This window comes from Spinacia oleracea, chromosome 3 (genome assembly GCF_020520425.1).
Source record: "Spinacia oleracea cultivar Varoflay chromosome 3, BTI_SOV_V1, whole genome shotgun sequence".
NCBI lineage: Eukaryota > Viridiplantae > Streptophyta > Magnoliopsida > Caryophyllales > Amaranthaceae > Spinacia > Spinacia oleracea.
Genome location: NC_079489.1, coordinates 159,343,246 through 159,359,558, shown reverse-complemented (window position 1 = coordinate 159,359,558; position 16,313 = coordinate 159,343,246). Strand labels below are relative to the sequence as shown.

Sequence of the window (16,313 nt, the reverse complement as noted above, 5' to 3'; positions counted from 1 at the left end):
ATCCATGATCAATCCCAGACAACTTTAGTACCAATTTGCCTGCTTTTGCACTTGTGGGACATGCCGTGACCCATTCCCAGAAAGCTCCTAAAATATCTGTCTTCTTCCCTTATATTAATTATACTAATTGTAAGTAACTACTTGCTTTGTTTTTTCTGAAAATTTATATGAATATAGATGGCAATCACCATCTCAATTCTCAAGCTTAGAAGCAATAATTTCAAATGTAATGCTTGCAAATTCAAGGATGACTGCCGACCTATCCTATCCTATCCTATCCTATATATTCCTATCCAACCTTACTTGACATTATATTATTATTCTACAGTATTAATTGAATTCTATAGATGGAACCCGGCCCGATACTGAGTGGGCCCAGCCCGTTTAGGCCCACGGCCATCTTTACTCGGAAGCATCGTACGGAGTAGGGGTGAACAAAAAGTCAGGGTACCCTGAATTGGAACCGGAACCTGTTAGGAACCTGCACAACAGGTTTCGGTTCCGGGTAACAAATTTTTAGAACGGGTACCTTGTACACACTAATTTTAACGTGGAGTACCCAAAATAAGGAACTGGGCCATATGAAAATGCTTCATATGCCTAAAATATAATACAATCCAAGCTATTTTTGGAAAATATAAATATAGAATTGCGACTTAAGCCCAAACTATAAAACAACCATAGAGTAGATAGTTTTTCAATAAAATATAAATATTTTACTTAAATTTTCAAAATTACAGAGTACCCTGAATCGGAATCTGTTGCAATAGGTTCCGGTTCCGGTTCCGATTCTCATTTTAAGGAACCTGTTGCAACAGGTTCCGGTTCCGGTTTCGGTTCCTGGAATTTCAACCGAGTATCCTGTTGTGCTCACCCCTAGTACGGAGTACTCCGTATCTACTACCTACAGTATGCTTGCTCTCATTTTACGCGTTATTATTCTTTTTATGTTCAACCAACTTTATGGTTTTTGGAGCATTATGCCTTTTCTCCATGGCTCCATCTCCCTATCAATAAAAACAATAATAACTTGCTTTTATTATTATTAGTTTATGCACTAATAATTTGATGCACCTCCAATTCCAAATCCAATATCTTTCCAAATCCAGCATCTTCTTCACAACATGTGACGTGACAACCATTTCCCATTACCACAATTCACAAACATACATACATGAATACAACCCCACACACACACACTCTTACTAACTTACTACCCATCACGTTCTTCTTGCTCATTCCTACCGTTTTTCTTCTTTATTATTTTTATTAATTAATTATTTTTTATGGACTCAACCACCGGATTTACACCATAACGAGCCAACGTGCTTTGGGTTAGCTAGGCTTGACCCACGATCCAACTCGCCAGTTATGAGTTGTGCCCATTTTTCGAAATGGTAGCTCACACAACTACACAAGGCCCAAGCCTACTTGTAACTTCCTCGTGTTTTCGTGTCTATACCAAATTTCATTCACCGTTTCTTGGTTGATGTGCTTTTAATACAAATTTTGTATCTTCTAGTAATTTACTTAGCTTGTCTGGTCTAACAACAATTAGGTTCTCATGATTTTCATTCAACAAGGTGGAGTTAATCAAAATATGTCAAAAGTTATAAAAATTGGGTAATCCTGATATATTTATCACTTCGTTTGCTCAATACTTTTTGTACGATTATGTGTTCTCAAAATGAGCAAAACCATAATTGTAGCCTTGCTCGCCATTTCTTACAAAAAAAAAAGTCTCGCCAAATCGCCAATGATCATCACACAACCGAATGTGTAATATAAACTAGTTTTGTGGCTCGTTCAACAACGATGGGCAAGTTAAATGAAGTAATAAGGAAAGACTAATTAAGTACACAAACATATATCGATTTTGAAAGGGTTTATAACATTTAAATGCACCTGATATGCATCCTCGATGAACCACCCATAAACACAAAAATAAGCATGAGTGTGTGCGCCTAATAATTTTAGGCCATGTTCTGTTCACCTTATTTCCACTTATTTCAGGAAAAATAAGTTCAGATAAGGAAGAATAAGGGTTGACCAAATATAATTTATAACTAAAATAAGTTTTGATAAGTTTTAATAAGTTCAGATAAGTTCAGATAAATCAGTTAAGATAAGTTCAGAAAAAACAAGTGAAAATCAGGTGAATAGAACAAGGCCTTGGTAAGATTGTGGCCCTAATACTCATAATGAATTCACAAATTCTTATTTACAAAGGTTGTACAATAAATATTGTACACCGGAGTAAAAGTTAACTCAAAATGTTTAAAAGTTAAGCTTATATATGTAAAAGTTATCTATTTTTTGGAGATAAATTTTTTCATTTCAGTAAAAACATATTTTTTCAAAACCACTAATAATGTATAAAATTAATTCTATCAACTTTTTTTACTAATCTAAAAGTTAATCAAAACTAGGTTAAAGTTACGAACACATGGGTAAAAGTTATCTTGGTTACAATAAATTTATTGTACAACTTGTGCGCGCAAGACCTTTTGTAATTAATTAGTCCGTAATTATAATAATGAGTGTTACATAATGTCGTCTTTTTATTTAAAATCGGTTCAATGAATTTAATATAAATATAAAAACCCCCAATTCATATCTTTGGACTCAGGTAACCTCTCTCTTTTCAAAGCGCTTCTTTTCTCTTACCTCCTTTGCTTCCATTTCAGATCTGCTCCCTCACCCCAGGTATTCCATTCCCATTCCTAACCCTAATTCTTTCATTTTTTCTATTTCTTTTCCCCCATGGATTTGTTATTTCCAGAGCTGAATTTTGTTAGGGTTCTTCATTTTGGTTTTTTCAGATTTTTAATTTTTGGTTATTCGTTTGTACAATTGTATTTGTATGACTGTGATCGTCGATTATGAGCTGTTCCGTACCAAATAATCGTACTTGTTTTGCTTGCATTAGGATGTTAGCGTGATATTCATGTTGAATGGAATTCAAACTACTTGGAATTAACATTTGTTTGTGGTAATTCTAAGGGAATAGACAGATCTCAAATTTTAGTTTAATTTTTTTATGTTTTATTCTGATTGCTGGAGAGAATTAAGATAGAGAATCTTGTTTGCAGTCTTATTTGTGGGTGAAAGTTGTATCTGCAACTTATAAAAGCAAACATTTTGGTCTTGGTTGATGCTGAATTTCTGAGCTCTACTCTTGATTGTAATTTAGAAAGAGACTGTTCGAAGCATTAATAGTTGTTGATGTTTCTTTGGAGGGTCTTTTTATTTCTTTGTCTTGTTTGGTTCTTTTGGTACTGTGATCTGGAATGTAGATCTCTCTTGGATGTTTGGTAAGCCACCCTTTACGGTTTGCTTGACTTGATTTCCTAGCTAGACAAGCTCTTTACCCCTGAGTTCAAAGAGGGAGATAGTAATTACAAAATATGGTATCAGAAGTTATACGCTGCGTGCAGCTGCTCAGTGAGGTATCGCGTTAGAGGGGTGCCACGAATGAAAATAATTTAAACAGGATTTTCTTTCCCTAGTATATGGGTATCATCCTCCAAAGACTGATTTTTCAAATTATTGGTGTTTTAGGTAGACCTACTCCTCTCTTTCTAATCAAATATAGCCCTCATTGTTAGATGATGAGGGATGCCAATTATGGTTTCTTTTTCCCTTAGACATGGAACAAGCTTGTGTGGATTTGGATTGAGTCGTGATCACATGATCTTCACAGCTTACGTTGTCTTGCAGTCTCGCTGTAGCTCCTTTTTTCTATACCTAAAAGTAGGCTTATTGCTATATCAAGTGCCTCGCTTTGACTTCCTAACAACACTTTGAATTTGCATTTAATTCGTTTCATCAATGAAAACTCATTGTTGGACTTTGAATTATCGGGTTGGATTCCATCTCAACTCTTGTCTTCTCTTCTCCTCAAGGCATGTAGAAGGCCATTTTATTTTTGGTAGTGAAGAGCAGTCAATATCTGTGATTACTCAAGTTGGTCCAATTGTAATTGGTTTCTGTTAGGTCATTGATAAAAATACATTCACATGAATTACTCCAAAATTTTGAAGCACTTCAAATGTTATAGAAGCTTCTTAATGCAATAATTCCCTTTGTTGACTCTAGAAAGGCGAGTCAACCACTTGGTGTAATTAACTGTTGCACTGAGTCAGATGCCTGCAATTAACTTTGGCACTAAAAAGTAAAGTGAACTTACTCCCTCCGTCCTTTAATACTCGACCTATTTTGATCGGATACGCTTACCAATGTACAACTTTGACCATCAATTTTTTTAACTAAATATTATAAAAACTTATAAAAATATTAATATTTTGAAAATATATATTAAGATGAAGCCAACAATATATTATATACTAATATTATTTTTCATATACTAAAAATAAAATAGGGTCAAAATAAATTATGTGAATAGTGCAAAAAGTCAAAACAGGTCGAGTATTAAGGGACGGAGGGAGTAATTTTCAAGCTTGAGGTTGAAGAAGACTCAACCACCCCACCCAACCCCCCACACAGATTTTCCCCTTCCCTTTCAAGGTTCATGATTGATGCTTACAGTTGAAATAAAGAATGCATAGGCCTGTAGTTTCTCTTGAGTTGTGACTAGCTCAGCACTTTCTTCTATGTTGCTATAGTTATGCTTGTTGTTTTTCCCTCTTTCTTCACGTGTAATCTAGTGATATCATATCACGTGCGGCATTTCTTTCCTGTTCTGATTATTAACTTGGTTAACAATTGGTCACTGTAGGAACTCATTACAAATGGGACGTGGTGTCAGCAGTGGAGGTGGACAGAGTTCCTTGGGCTATCTGTTTGGAAGCGGAGAGGCTCCTAAGCCTGCTGCTACTAAAGCTCCAGCCAACGTCTGCGCTGAACCGGTTATCAAAGAAGCAGCAAGGCCTGCTCCTGCTGCTGATAATCCCCAGCCTACTGATCTCAAGAAGGGGGTTCCTGCTGGAGTTAATAGTAACATAAACAACTACTACCGTGCTGACGGTCAGAACACTGGCAATTTCATCACGGTATGACTGCATCAACATCAACTTGTTTTCTTTTCCCCTTACCAAAATTTTATGCACAAAATTATAACCAAATTCCCTTGGAAGTTACTATTAGTTTTATCTCTTTGAATTTGATAAGATTCTAAGAGGAGGGGTATTCTTATTTACGTAAGCATTACAGTGTATGCAGAAAGCTTATTATTAGCATGCATACTTGGGATGTTCAATCACGGTTACTTAGGGGGGAAACAGTTGGAAGTGTGTGTTTTAAAAGCATTGAACAGTATGGAAAATTGAATATGCTAGAGCTTCTTTATTGTTGAAAATTATTCTCTGACTTTGAATGTCGAAGATAGCTGGAAGAGAACGGGGAAGAAACTTTTATGTCACTATACTTATGAGTCTTCTTGTGCTTTTGACATTTTAGATTAGCTAGCTTGGAAATGAACTTGCTAGTTTGAATGAATTAAGAGTAATTATCATAAATTATGAAGTTTGCACCCTCTTATCGAGAAATGCATAAGCTAGTCAGATTGGAAGTTGCCTTTTCTTTTTGTCTGTATGTCTGTCTTATATTTTTTCTAATTTTTACCATAACTCTTTGCATTAGCTAGATTGAGTAATCTTGGTTTATTGGATGCAGGATCGACCCTCAACCAAGGTTCATGCTGCCCCAGGTGGTGGATCTTCTTTAGGTTATCTCTTTGGTGGTGGTAGTAACCAGTAACCAGTAACTAAAATGCCAGTCATTTCAAATATAGATATCTAATTGTTGAGTTTGTTCTTCAAAGGATGTTGCTATTATTCTCTTATGATGCAAAAAAAGAAAAGAAATGTGGATTATGTAATGTAAACTGTAGATTGCTGGTTTTCCCAATTGAGAATTGAACCTATTATGCTTTAAAAAGAAGGAATCACTGTTCCTAGTTGCCAAGGATATGAACTTCTCTACTCTTATGTCCTCTCTTTTCGATTTTTTATTATGTTTCGATTCATCTTTTTGAATACTTTACTCTGGTTTTGCTGATATGTTTCCTCTGCTTTTGGAGTTTTTCTTATTTATTTGGTTAAGAAACACAATTGCTTGAGTTGAAAGGAAACCATTGCTAGATTTTATTTTATTTTGTCAGAATACATACATTAGAAAAGAGGAACACCCCTCTTCTAGCCTTTTGGGCTAGATAATGGGCCTTAGCTACAATACATCTAGGGACTTTCGAAATGCAAAAAATAATTAAGAGAATTAGCTAGCAATAAGGATATCATGGATTATGTGAATCTCTTCCAATTGGAGCAAGATCGAGTTGGGGTTTGGGGTAGCATTTCTAAAGACGACTTCATTCCTATGAGACCAAATGCACCAGAGAGTAGCATAGAACGTATGGATTCTTCCTACCGGGTCATCGTCACGTTTCTGACCCGTTTCCTTAGTGGCACATTCGTATGATCTGTCCTCAACCCCAACGGACCCTGTCCCCAAACTCTTCTCGCTATGTCGCAGTCCCTGAATAGATGCTCCAAAGATAAAGGCGACAAGACTCATCTACATTCAGTTTGGTGAATTATGGTAATCACTAATTAATATACATTTGTTTGGTAATTGATTTTTCAATTATAAGCTGAGGGTCGATTAGGTAATTCATACTTCCTCCGTCCCAAATTTATAGTCTTGTTTTTTAAATTGGGCGTCCCAAAATCAGTCATGTTTCTATTTTTGGCTAATAAGTTTCTCAATTTTTCATGTACTATAATAATTTTAAATGCATTGAAAACCTCCCCATATACTATATTCTATTTTCCCATGTGATATGTTCTCTTTTTACTATATTCTACCTTCTCATACAATTCAATCACCAATGTACTGTATTGCAACATCTTATATATTATATACCACTTTTCTTAAAACCCGTGTTTTTAGTCACGAAACTATAAAACTAGGACAGAGGGAGTATATTAAACACCACAGTTTGGTATTAGGTGGTAGTGTGTAAGTAGTGTTGCTACTAATTATTGTGTATAAGCAGATTGTAGCTCAAGGTTTGGGTTTTGGAATGTGGGTTGCCTCATTTGATTTTAAAGGTCAATACTCAATACTAATAATTAATATATAGATAGGTATGCACCTATCTATCTATGCATATGCAGTGAAACGACAACGTTTTTTTCATCTAATATCACCAACGAATTCAGCATATACTCATTTTTCTCTCTCCTCTGATCTCTCGCCCTTTTCTCTCTCATCAAACCTCATTTTCTCTCTCCATTTTTGGCAACCATGGAGAATCACCGGCACCACCACCACCGTTGCTTCTTCGTCCTCTCCTCGTCCTTCTCGCCTCCTTCACCATGGCCGCACTCGCAGCTCCTCCTCATCCGTATCTCTCTCTTTCTCTCTCATTTCCTTCTCGAAGCTGCAATTGCTATTTTTGAGTTTTTGCTAATTAATTTGTGGTTTTTTTTAATTGTTTTGCTTAGGATGATGATGCTTTCGTCGGAGTTCCGATCTCTTAGTTGTATGTTCAGATCTACGTTTCTGTTAGGGTTTCGAAGGTTCATTTTCCGTGAAGCGATCTATTGGTAGGAGGATGTCGGAGGTGGATGAGGAGTCAAAGCAGGTGAACTATATGGTTGTTAGGGATGAGAATAACAATGTCAAGCTCGCGGAAGAGATCTTTGGTCAAGTATTCTCTGCTACTTCACCCTATTAATTGATTTATTTAATTTATTTGCAAGTTTACTTTAATTGCACTCATTATTCAACTTAAAAATCAAAAGATGTGAAATAAAGAAATAGAGTGTGTGGTGCGGAGAATGAACTGTGTGTAAATGTACGTAATAAAATAATTGATAAAGATATATTTGGATAATATTAAGAACGAGGACCACATAATTAAGAAGAGTCATCGTCTAAATATTGTCATGTTCAATTTATAATTCATCATGTTCAACTTATAAAATATGATGCTCAATTTATAAAAGATGATGTTCACAAATAATAACACTTTTGTGTGAAGTTCAATCTATGAAGTCTCATGTTCAAATTACAGAGAATCTTGTCCAACTAAATCAACTTGTTAAAGCATGATATGTTCATAAATAAGATCATTTTTGTGTGATGTTCAGTTTCCCAAGTCTCATGTTCAACTTATAAAGAATCATGTTCAACTAAATTCAACTTATTAAAGAAATTAGTGATTTCTACTATTGGACTTCAAATTCCAGGAGTTATGAAATTGTTAACGTCATTTGCTTTGATAATATACACTGAGCATTTTGTGTAAGGCAGTGGACGCTTGTAAGGATACATTGTTTTTCGGTGTTTTCCTCGTAGGATAAATATGCCACTAAAAAAGTGATTTCCCGTTTAGTTTATAATTTATAATGTTCAACTAAATTCAATATAAAACTATGATATGTTCAACACTTTGTGTGATGTTCAGTTTCTAAAGTCCTTATGTTTAATTTATACAAAATTATGCTCAACCAAATTTAACTTATAAAACTAATATTGTTTAATACTTTTATGTGATGTTCAGTTTCTCAAGTCTCATGTTCAATTTATAAAGAATTATGTACAGAATCATGTTCAACTAAAATGCAAGCAACGACAGTCATAAGAAAATGTTCATTATTCTATCAAAAGTGACGTTGTCTAAATATTGTCATGTTCAGTTTATAATTTATCATGTTCAACTTATAAAACATGATGTTCAATTTATAAAAGACGATGTTCAGAAATAAGAACACTTTTGTGTGATGTTCAGTTTCTCAAGTCTCATGTTCAAATTATAAAGAATTATGGTTCAATTAAATTCAACTTATTAAACTATAATAATTTCATAAATAAGAATAATTTTTTGTGATGTGTAGTTTCTCAAGTTTTATGTTCAACTTATACAGAACAATGTTCAACTAAAAACGTTATGATTTTCCCGCAGGAAGAAAAAAGTTAATAAGAATGCGACAACAACAAAAAAGCTGATTTAGAAATGGAAGATATGATATTCAGAGAGGCTGCAAGAATTGAAGAAGAATTGAAGGCGGAGCAACCAAAAAAGAATCTGCAAATAAGGAAGAAGAAGAAAGAGAAAAGAGACTGTTGTAGCGAAAAAGGTGGAAGTCGAAAGGAAAGAATCATAAAAATTAGAAGCATAGAAAGAGAAAAGAGGCAACAACCTCTAAAATAGAGGAAGCAGTGAATGTTCATTAAATTACTTTAAATACCAATTTGTGTGTTTGCAGCTTACTCAAATAATGAGAATTTTTTTTTTTGTAAAACAAGCATGATCAAAAAGTAAAAAAAAAAATTAAAAATTAAATTTTTTTTAAAAAAAAACTTAAAGAGAGAAACAGAATAATACACTAAAAAATGAAAGCTAAAACTGCTAAAACAAAACAGTTGCATGCCTGTTAGCGCATATGCATGCAAAATTGCATGCATAGCTATGCAGCCAAAAATTTGGGTACTCAATACTATTGACTATTAATCCATGACATATTCCTTTCGCCTGGGATTTCCAAAGCAAACAGCACAATCAATCGTAAATATACAACACTCTAAATTTTCTGGAACTTTAATTACACAAGCCAAGCCACTATTATACGGAGTAGCGAATTAGCGATTGGCATGGCAACGGATACAATGAACGCATACATACATACATACATGCATACATACATACAGTCATACACTTGGTTATCAAAACCATCTTCCCATTCAAATTTCAGCAGCATATTCATATCGTATGCAACAACACTACCTTGGTTCTTATCTCTTCTTTTCTTCACTGCAGTCTGCAACTTCTGTACCGTCAGGTAAACTGGAAAACAACTTCCGACTTTGTATAGAGTATCTCTATTCACGTCCCCCTCACTTCTATTGGTTTTGGTATCATACATCGTTTGGTTACTGTTGGCGGGAAGTATCATAGCAAATATATATATGGACTGCAAAAAGTGTCACAATAGAATCTGTCAGTCAAGTTTGTGTTCAAACAAACAAACAATATCATTGTTTGCCAACAACATTTTACTAGTGTAGTAGGAACATGGATCAAACAATCAAGGAGCCACAAACTATCACAATCATAATTTGGCACAATGTTTGGACTTTGGGTGCGTTCTATTCACCTGATTTTCACTTATTTTTCCTTAACTTATCTTATCTAAACTTATCTGAACTTATCAAAACTTATTTTAGTTATAAATTGTACTTGGTCAACCCTTATTTTTCCTGAACTTATTTGAACTTATGTTTCCTGAAATAAGTGAATATAAGGTGAACATAACAGAGCTAAAGTGCATAAGAAAATAAAAGCAAGCACTAGTTCGTTCAACTTGATTTAGAACCCATTAATCTTAATTTTAGTCAAGATAGATGCTAGTATGCTACTCAGGCACTCAGCAACCTTCATCTCGCTATAGGATCAAACAAACATATTCTTATTGATGTTTTCACAATAACATATTGACAACGACATGAGACCTATTAAATAATAACATGGCCGTATATGTTTGACCAGTGATGACAGAAACGATAGGAAAATAACTATTAAACAATGATTAGTAATTGATTATAAGAATATTAACATGACTATACAAGCACAATGTCATAGAAACATATATAAATCAACTATGACATGTTAGCATTTAGTAGTAGATATATTTATCATACCTAGGTTTCCATAATCTACCTGAAAAGCGCGGCCTAGAAAAGTGATCATGCTACACATTAGAATAAGAAATTTACTCCCAGAATTTTGTTTTATTTTATTAGAGAGTCAGTTTCAGGTTCCCTTCCTACGACTTGGCTTCGTTGGCGTTTGTGGTTTATTTAGTTAAGTGAGAGGCAAAAAGAATATCGTCAAGATTTCCGTAGCCACAGACAACAAGATGTATTATTATTACCATTATTAAAATGATGACTCAGAGATCAGAGAAAAGCACCCATTTGCTATAAAAATACCAAGTTGGCTACCCACTTTGAAATCATGATCCAATACTTGCACAAAGGGAATCTAAATAGGCCCAAGTTGACCACTTCCCATATTGAAAATTAGTGAACGACATCTATCTGGATCTAAAGGTGTCCCCTTCCCCTAGACCCTCTTCTGACATCAATTCTGCCAATATTATATTCATGAAGATCTTAAAAGGATGAAACCCATGCAAAGTAAAGGAGCAATTTCACAGCAAATTATGTGCTTTTTCTGTCAATATAACAAAGAAAGTAGTATCTCGAGCAGCTGCCAGAACATAAAAAACGAACAACTACACACGTGCCACTTTCTCTATGATACTTTTTCCCACCATAAACCTCGTATTCTATGATTCTAGCATTAAGTCAGGTTTGTAAGACAGAAGCCCATAATATTCTTTTTATAATGGCAAATTGGAATTTATAAATTGGTCATACCAATTCAGCAGCAAGGAATCAAGAAAGACAGCGATAATGTGTTTTATTTTTTTTAAGGAGGAGGACGTCACATACCTTAGTGCATGCACTGCCCTTCTGAGCAAGAAAAGGTGTATATCCCACTGTTTCCGCAATGATTTTGTTTATCCTTCTTCATTTTCAGGTGAGTGCCTTTGCTGCTCAACTCTTTGAAGATTCGAAGACAATTGAAGCAAGTTGAGGATCATACCACGTTGTTTAGGATGATGACAATCCGTGCCATTGATTGTGGTGGGTTCTTCCCTGTCAGTTTGATCCATTGAGCAAATTACAGATTCATGAGGTGCAACTTCTCTAAAATTGCCAGCTGAGTGGTTAAGAGCATACTCTAGATTAGAATCTGCATGGATGCTTCTGTTGATCAGTGATGTGCTTGTAGTGTCCAGCAACTGGCTTGATAAGTTATGTGATTGATCTGACAGAAGAGAGAGAGCACAACTTGTTTGCTGGATGCTAGATAAGTTTTGTATCGTAGGTTTTGCAAAGCTAACAATTCCGTCCTTAACATTTGAAACATTATTTATGTTTTCTCCTACACAACCCATTTGGAGAAGGAAATTTGAGCTCTTGATGGAATTTTCAATCCTTTGTTCATACTTACTTGGACCAAGAAAAACACTAGGCATCACTTCTGGAAAAGCAGGTGATGAGGAAAAGTCAATAGTTCCACTACCTGCAATTTGTAGTATAATATATGCTGAGTAATTCGATACAAAAGAGACATGTCACTACAATTTGTTCATTCAAAAGGGGGTAAATAAAAAAGTAAACAGCTCCATAGAGTTGTGACACAATTTTGTGCTGGACGGTAACCAAGTGAAACTGAAAAGCATAGGAACAAATGAACTTGAAACTTAGTTACCTTAGAGTAGATCAATTTTACTGTAATTGTTAAGCACTTAAGCCTATAAAATTTCCGTTATAGGATCGTATCATTCAGTTTCCTAGGGACCCCTGACCATTTATGAAATAAAGGAGCCACTTTAATCTGGTTGAAAAGAGAGGAAAACAAAAAGAAGATAATGTCCATCAAGATACATCCATAACAAAGTTTAAAGAATTGGGTTAACCGGCAACAATCATTAAAGATTTCTACTCTATGAAATAGGGCAGAATCTTGTCCCATGGACATAGCTGACAAGCAACTTAAAACTCTATCAAAATTCACAATAAGTCATGTCATAGGAAGGCTTTGGAGTGGGTAAACTATAAGAGGCTTCAAGTCCGGGACTTGCAAAGGTGAGGTAGTGTACATCTTATAGCATCTTTAGGGACATTATGGTAATGGTCATATTGATGCTTATGTATGTAGCATTGACGAGTTGGTCAGATCACCTTTTAGATACATAAGTGCAATACTTAGACCACCTATATAAGTAAATAATTAGGGGACTTATAGTTATGTCACACCCACTACATAAATCATGAAACCTTGATTAGATGTTCGATCAGGAAACTCATGCGTGGAGAAATTTAATGTAAGGTAAAGTGTAACTAAAGCTTTAAGAAATGGCCGAAGGCAATCAACTTTATTGTATATAAATCATGAATCCTTGATACAATATTCTATCAGGAAACTCCGAAACTCATGCCTGGAGAAATTTAATGTAAGGTAAAGTGTAACTAAAGCTTTAAGAAATGGCCGAAGGCAAACAACTTTATTGTTAAATGCAAGATCATCATCTGAAATTCTAAATTAGGTTTGTGTTAAATTACAAAAAGATGCTGTTGAAATGGGATGAACTGGGATGAGTAGATACCTACATCTAGTTGGAGCCCTTGCAAGTTGCAAGTCAACCTCACATCTAAAATACGGAAAAGTAAATTACCACAAAGAACGAAGCAATCGAATACGGGAAAAAAAATTAATCTAAAGCAGTGAAGGACCTTCTATCATCCAAGTCTTTTATTATTTGATTGTCTCCGACATAGCACTCCACAGACTTATAATATATTGCAAAAAAATGCGTATGGAAAATTCTAACACATGTATCAGCATTTAAAAAGTTGTTGGTCATTACATTCAACAACTACAATTAATATATACAACTGTTCTGAGCTTAGACTGCAAAGCAGTGGTTAAATGATTGTTATAAATTAATTTCAATGGCAATCTTTCTAAAATCATGTGAACCTCAAAACTTACAGGACATAAGAAATAGCATTCATGAGCCATCAGGCAAGTTATAGTAATTATTGCAACGAGTCAATAAGGTGGATGAAGCATTGTCCACATTAATGTTAGATCTTAGAAAAATAAAACTACCATACATTCCATTGTTCTTGTATGATTCTCTTGTAATGTACTCAATGTCTCAATCCCCAAGCCCCCACACTTAAATTCACAGTAACTCCATATTCATCTATATCAGGACATTATTATTCAACAAACATATTTAAAGCCGATAAACAACAAAAGAAAACTGAAAGAATTCTCAAGTCTAGAAAGGAAGATGTTCTAGTTACTTCAGTACACCTCTTTCACCTTTAAACTCACCTTGGTCAGAAGTGAGCTGAGGCTTCCTTCGACGCTTATTATGAGCAGAAAGACGTTTACGACAACTACGTTTAATGTCATCAAATTCAGCCAAAAGATGGAACCTGAACAATCCAATCACCAGTACATAAAGAAAAATGAAGTATCAAACCAATTTGGGATCTACAAAATGAAAGAAAAAATCAAACCAATTTGGGATCTACAAAGTCGAGAATTAGGTAACGATTGCCAAAATTATTAACAAGGATAGACTAGTAACAGTTGCTAAATGGGATAAGACATTTAACTTATGAGTTTGATGATTCGAATCATTAAATCCTGACCTACAGAATAACAGTGTGGTTAAAAACCTTAAATTACTCTTACACAAACTCACAGACTCGCAGTAATCTCATGTCAAGACAGCAAGCTATATATTGGGTTTGTAGTATTAATGTATTGAGTTTCCAATCCTGATCATCAAGGGAAAAATAGGCAACAGCGAAACATACCCTTATTATGGCAAAGATTCATAACCCCCCAAAATTCTTACGAGAAAGATAGCATAATAAGCCGTTAATGAAGAGACCCAGCATTTTTTAACATGTATTGTTCCGTAACATAGAAGATAATATGCTAACTTTCATGTATCCATACTAAAATCTGTTTCTGTTAGAAATATTGGAATTAGGCGTAAAAAAATAAAGAAAAAAAAAACTGTAGCTAAAAACCATGGTCAATTTCCTCAGAGGTTCATTCCACAAGAACATTAGTCAAAGGCAGCATTGTTAATTGGTTACACATGGAAATGAGGTTTTTTAGTACTTACCCTAATCGAAAAGTTATTCTGACCTAAATGAAACTTACAACACAAAAACTCCAGTGAATTATATCAATGAACTGTCTCCCTCATTGTACTCAAGAATCATAAAACAGTCACCTCTCAGTAGATTATTAGTTCTGGCATGAAATTCTCGAAATTCATTACAAAACTAAATACAAACTACATGTACTCGTATGTTAATTTGTTAAGTCTAATACCAGAATAACAGTAAACTAATTCATGAATAATTAAACAGTAGAAAGAAGGGCAAACCTGCTACATTGCTGGCAAAATCTTTGCTCAATTCCATCAACAGTAACTATAGGAGTCTTTGTATGAACATCACAAACCTTATGCCTTCTGTAGTAACTCTTGTAAGAGCTAAGATCCTTGTTGCAACCTAGAACTTGACAACTAGAAGAGCGCATAGTCGACATTGATGACCGAGCTTTCTTGGCCGGAGAAGACAACATAATAGAGGGTTCAGGTGCATTAGTTTTAGACAATTCACTATCTACGGCAATCCCACCATCATCCAACATACCCAACTTCAAATCAACAAGAGAAAAATCATGTTTGTTTGATTCTTCACCAAATTGGGGATAATCAGTACCAATTTCATCACTAAAAACCTCCCCACTAGGTTCACTAGAAATTGAATATGATTTCCTAATATCATCAGCAAACCCCAAATCCATAAAATCCAATCTTTCAAGTGCTTGTGTGTTAGAGATTAGTGGGTAACTTTCAACATTACAAATAGGTTTAATTTCAGTTCCTATATATTTCCAAGAATCCATCACCACTTACCTGCACATATCATATAATTAAGCAATTTAAGAATCACTAAAAACAAAAAACAAAAAAAATACTCTGTTCTACTCGTAATTCACACCAATAAAAACTAAAATACATCAGAAATTGTCAGCATAATTACTCAATAATAATATCCCAATTTAAACACAAAAAATCAAGAACTAAAAAAACCCAATTCATAAAATTGACTAATTGAGTGATTATACATAAGAAATGGGGAAAAAAACCCAGTAAAAGTAATGAGAAAAATGAAGATGAGTGATGTACATACCAGAGTTATAGTGAAAGATGAGGAGATTGAGAGAATTAGAGAAGGAAAGCGAGGAGTTTGGTTTTGATCTTATAAAAAAGTAGTCAAGGAAAGTGCGAGGCAGATTTCTCAATGGGCAAACATGTCCGAAATGATCAAATATCAATTTCACTCACTAATAATACTTTCGTATCACTTACAACTTACAAGTTTACAACATATAACATTAGTGCTTATGTTTATTAGAATATCATTTATAATTCCCTCGTATTATGTGTTACAGATTCACAAGTTTGAATCCCCATCTCTCATATGATCTGGATCATTCATATATATATATATATAATACTTTACAATATAACGAAAGACTAATTGCTCACTATGTTGAAGTTAGGGTTTGTGTTCAGCACAATTAATATATAAATGATGTACTGTCGCGATGTGTCATTTAAGTGTTTGTTTAAAATCGGAAATGTTTGTTGTGTTTCATAGCCTACTTTTAT

At 34.4% G+C, this 16,313-nt stretch overlaps 2 protein-coding genes and 1 long non-coding RNA gene across 4 annotated transcripts; 2 read left to right on the top strand and 1 right to left on the bottom strand.

Moving 5' to 3' along the window:
- The first annotated feature begins 2,555 nt into the window (after nt 1–2,555).
- Nucleotides 2,556–5,928, top strand: LOC110806179 (protein SPIRAL1-like 1). Its single transcript, XM_022011812.2, has 3 exons — nt 2,556–2,706; nt 4,739–5,012; nt 5,635–5,928. Exons 2-3 carry the CDS (start codon nt 4,752–4,754, stop codon nt 5,716–5,718), a joined length of 345 nt encoding a protein of 114 aa, XP_021867504.1. The 5' UTR covers nt 2,556–2,706; nt 4,739–4,751; the 3' UTR covers nt 5,719–5,928.
- A 1,134-nt stretch (nt 5,929–7,062) lies between these two features.
- On the top strand, nt 7,063–9,237 carry LOC130470237 (uncharacterized). Its single transcript, XR_008930182.1, has 3 exons — nt 7,063–7,366; nt 7,467–7,672; nt 8,930–9,237. It is a non-coding gene; the product is annotated as an uncharacterized lncRNA (long non-coding RNA).
- Nucleotides 9,238–9,395: 158 nt separating this feature from the next.
- On the bottom strand, nt 9,396–16,059 carry LOC110806180 (squamosa promoter-binding-like protein 6). Of its 2 annotated transcripts, XM_022011815.2 has the most exons (6): nt 15,832–16,059; nt 15,018–15,554; nt 13,943–14,046; nt 11,773–12,118; nt 11,482–11,688; nt 9,396–9,938 (listed from the first exon to the last, which is right to left on the bottom strand). In XM_022011815.2, exons 2-5 carry the CDS (start codon nt 15,542–15,544, stop codon nt 11,550–11,552), a joined length of 1,116 nt encoding a protein of 371 aa, XP_021867507.1. In that variant the 5' UTR covers nt 15,545–15,554; nt 15,832–16,059; the 3' UTR covers nt 9,396–9,938; nt 11,482–11,549. The 2 variants fall into 2 exon arrangements, with proteins under 2 accessions (XP_021867507.1, XP_021867505.1); XM_022011813.2 differs by having other exon boundaries at nt 11,482–12,118; nt 15,832–16,057.
- Between the last annotated feature and the right edge of the window lie 254 nt (nt 16,060–16,313).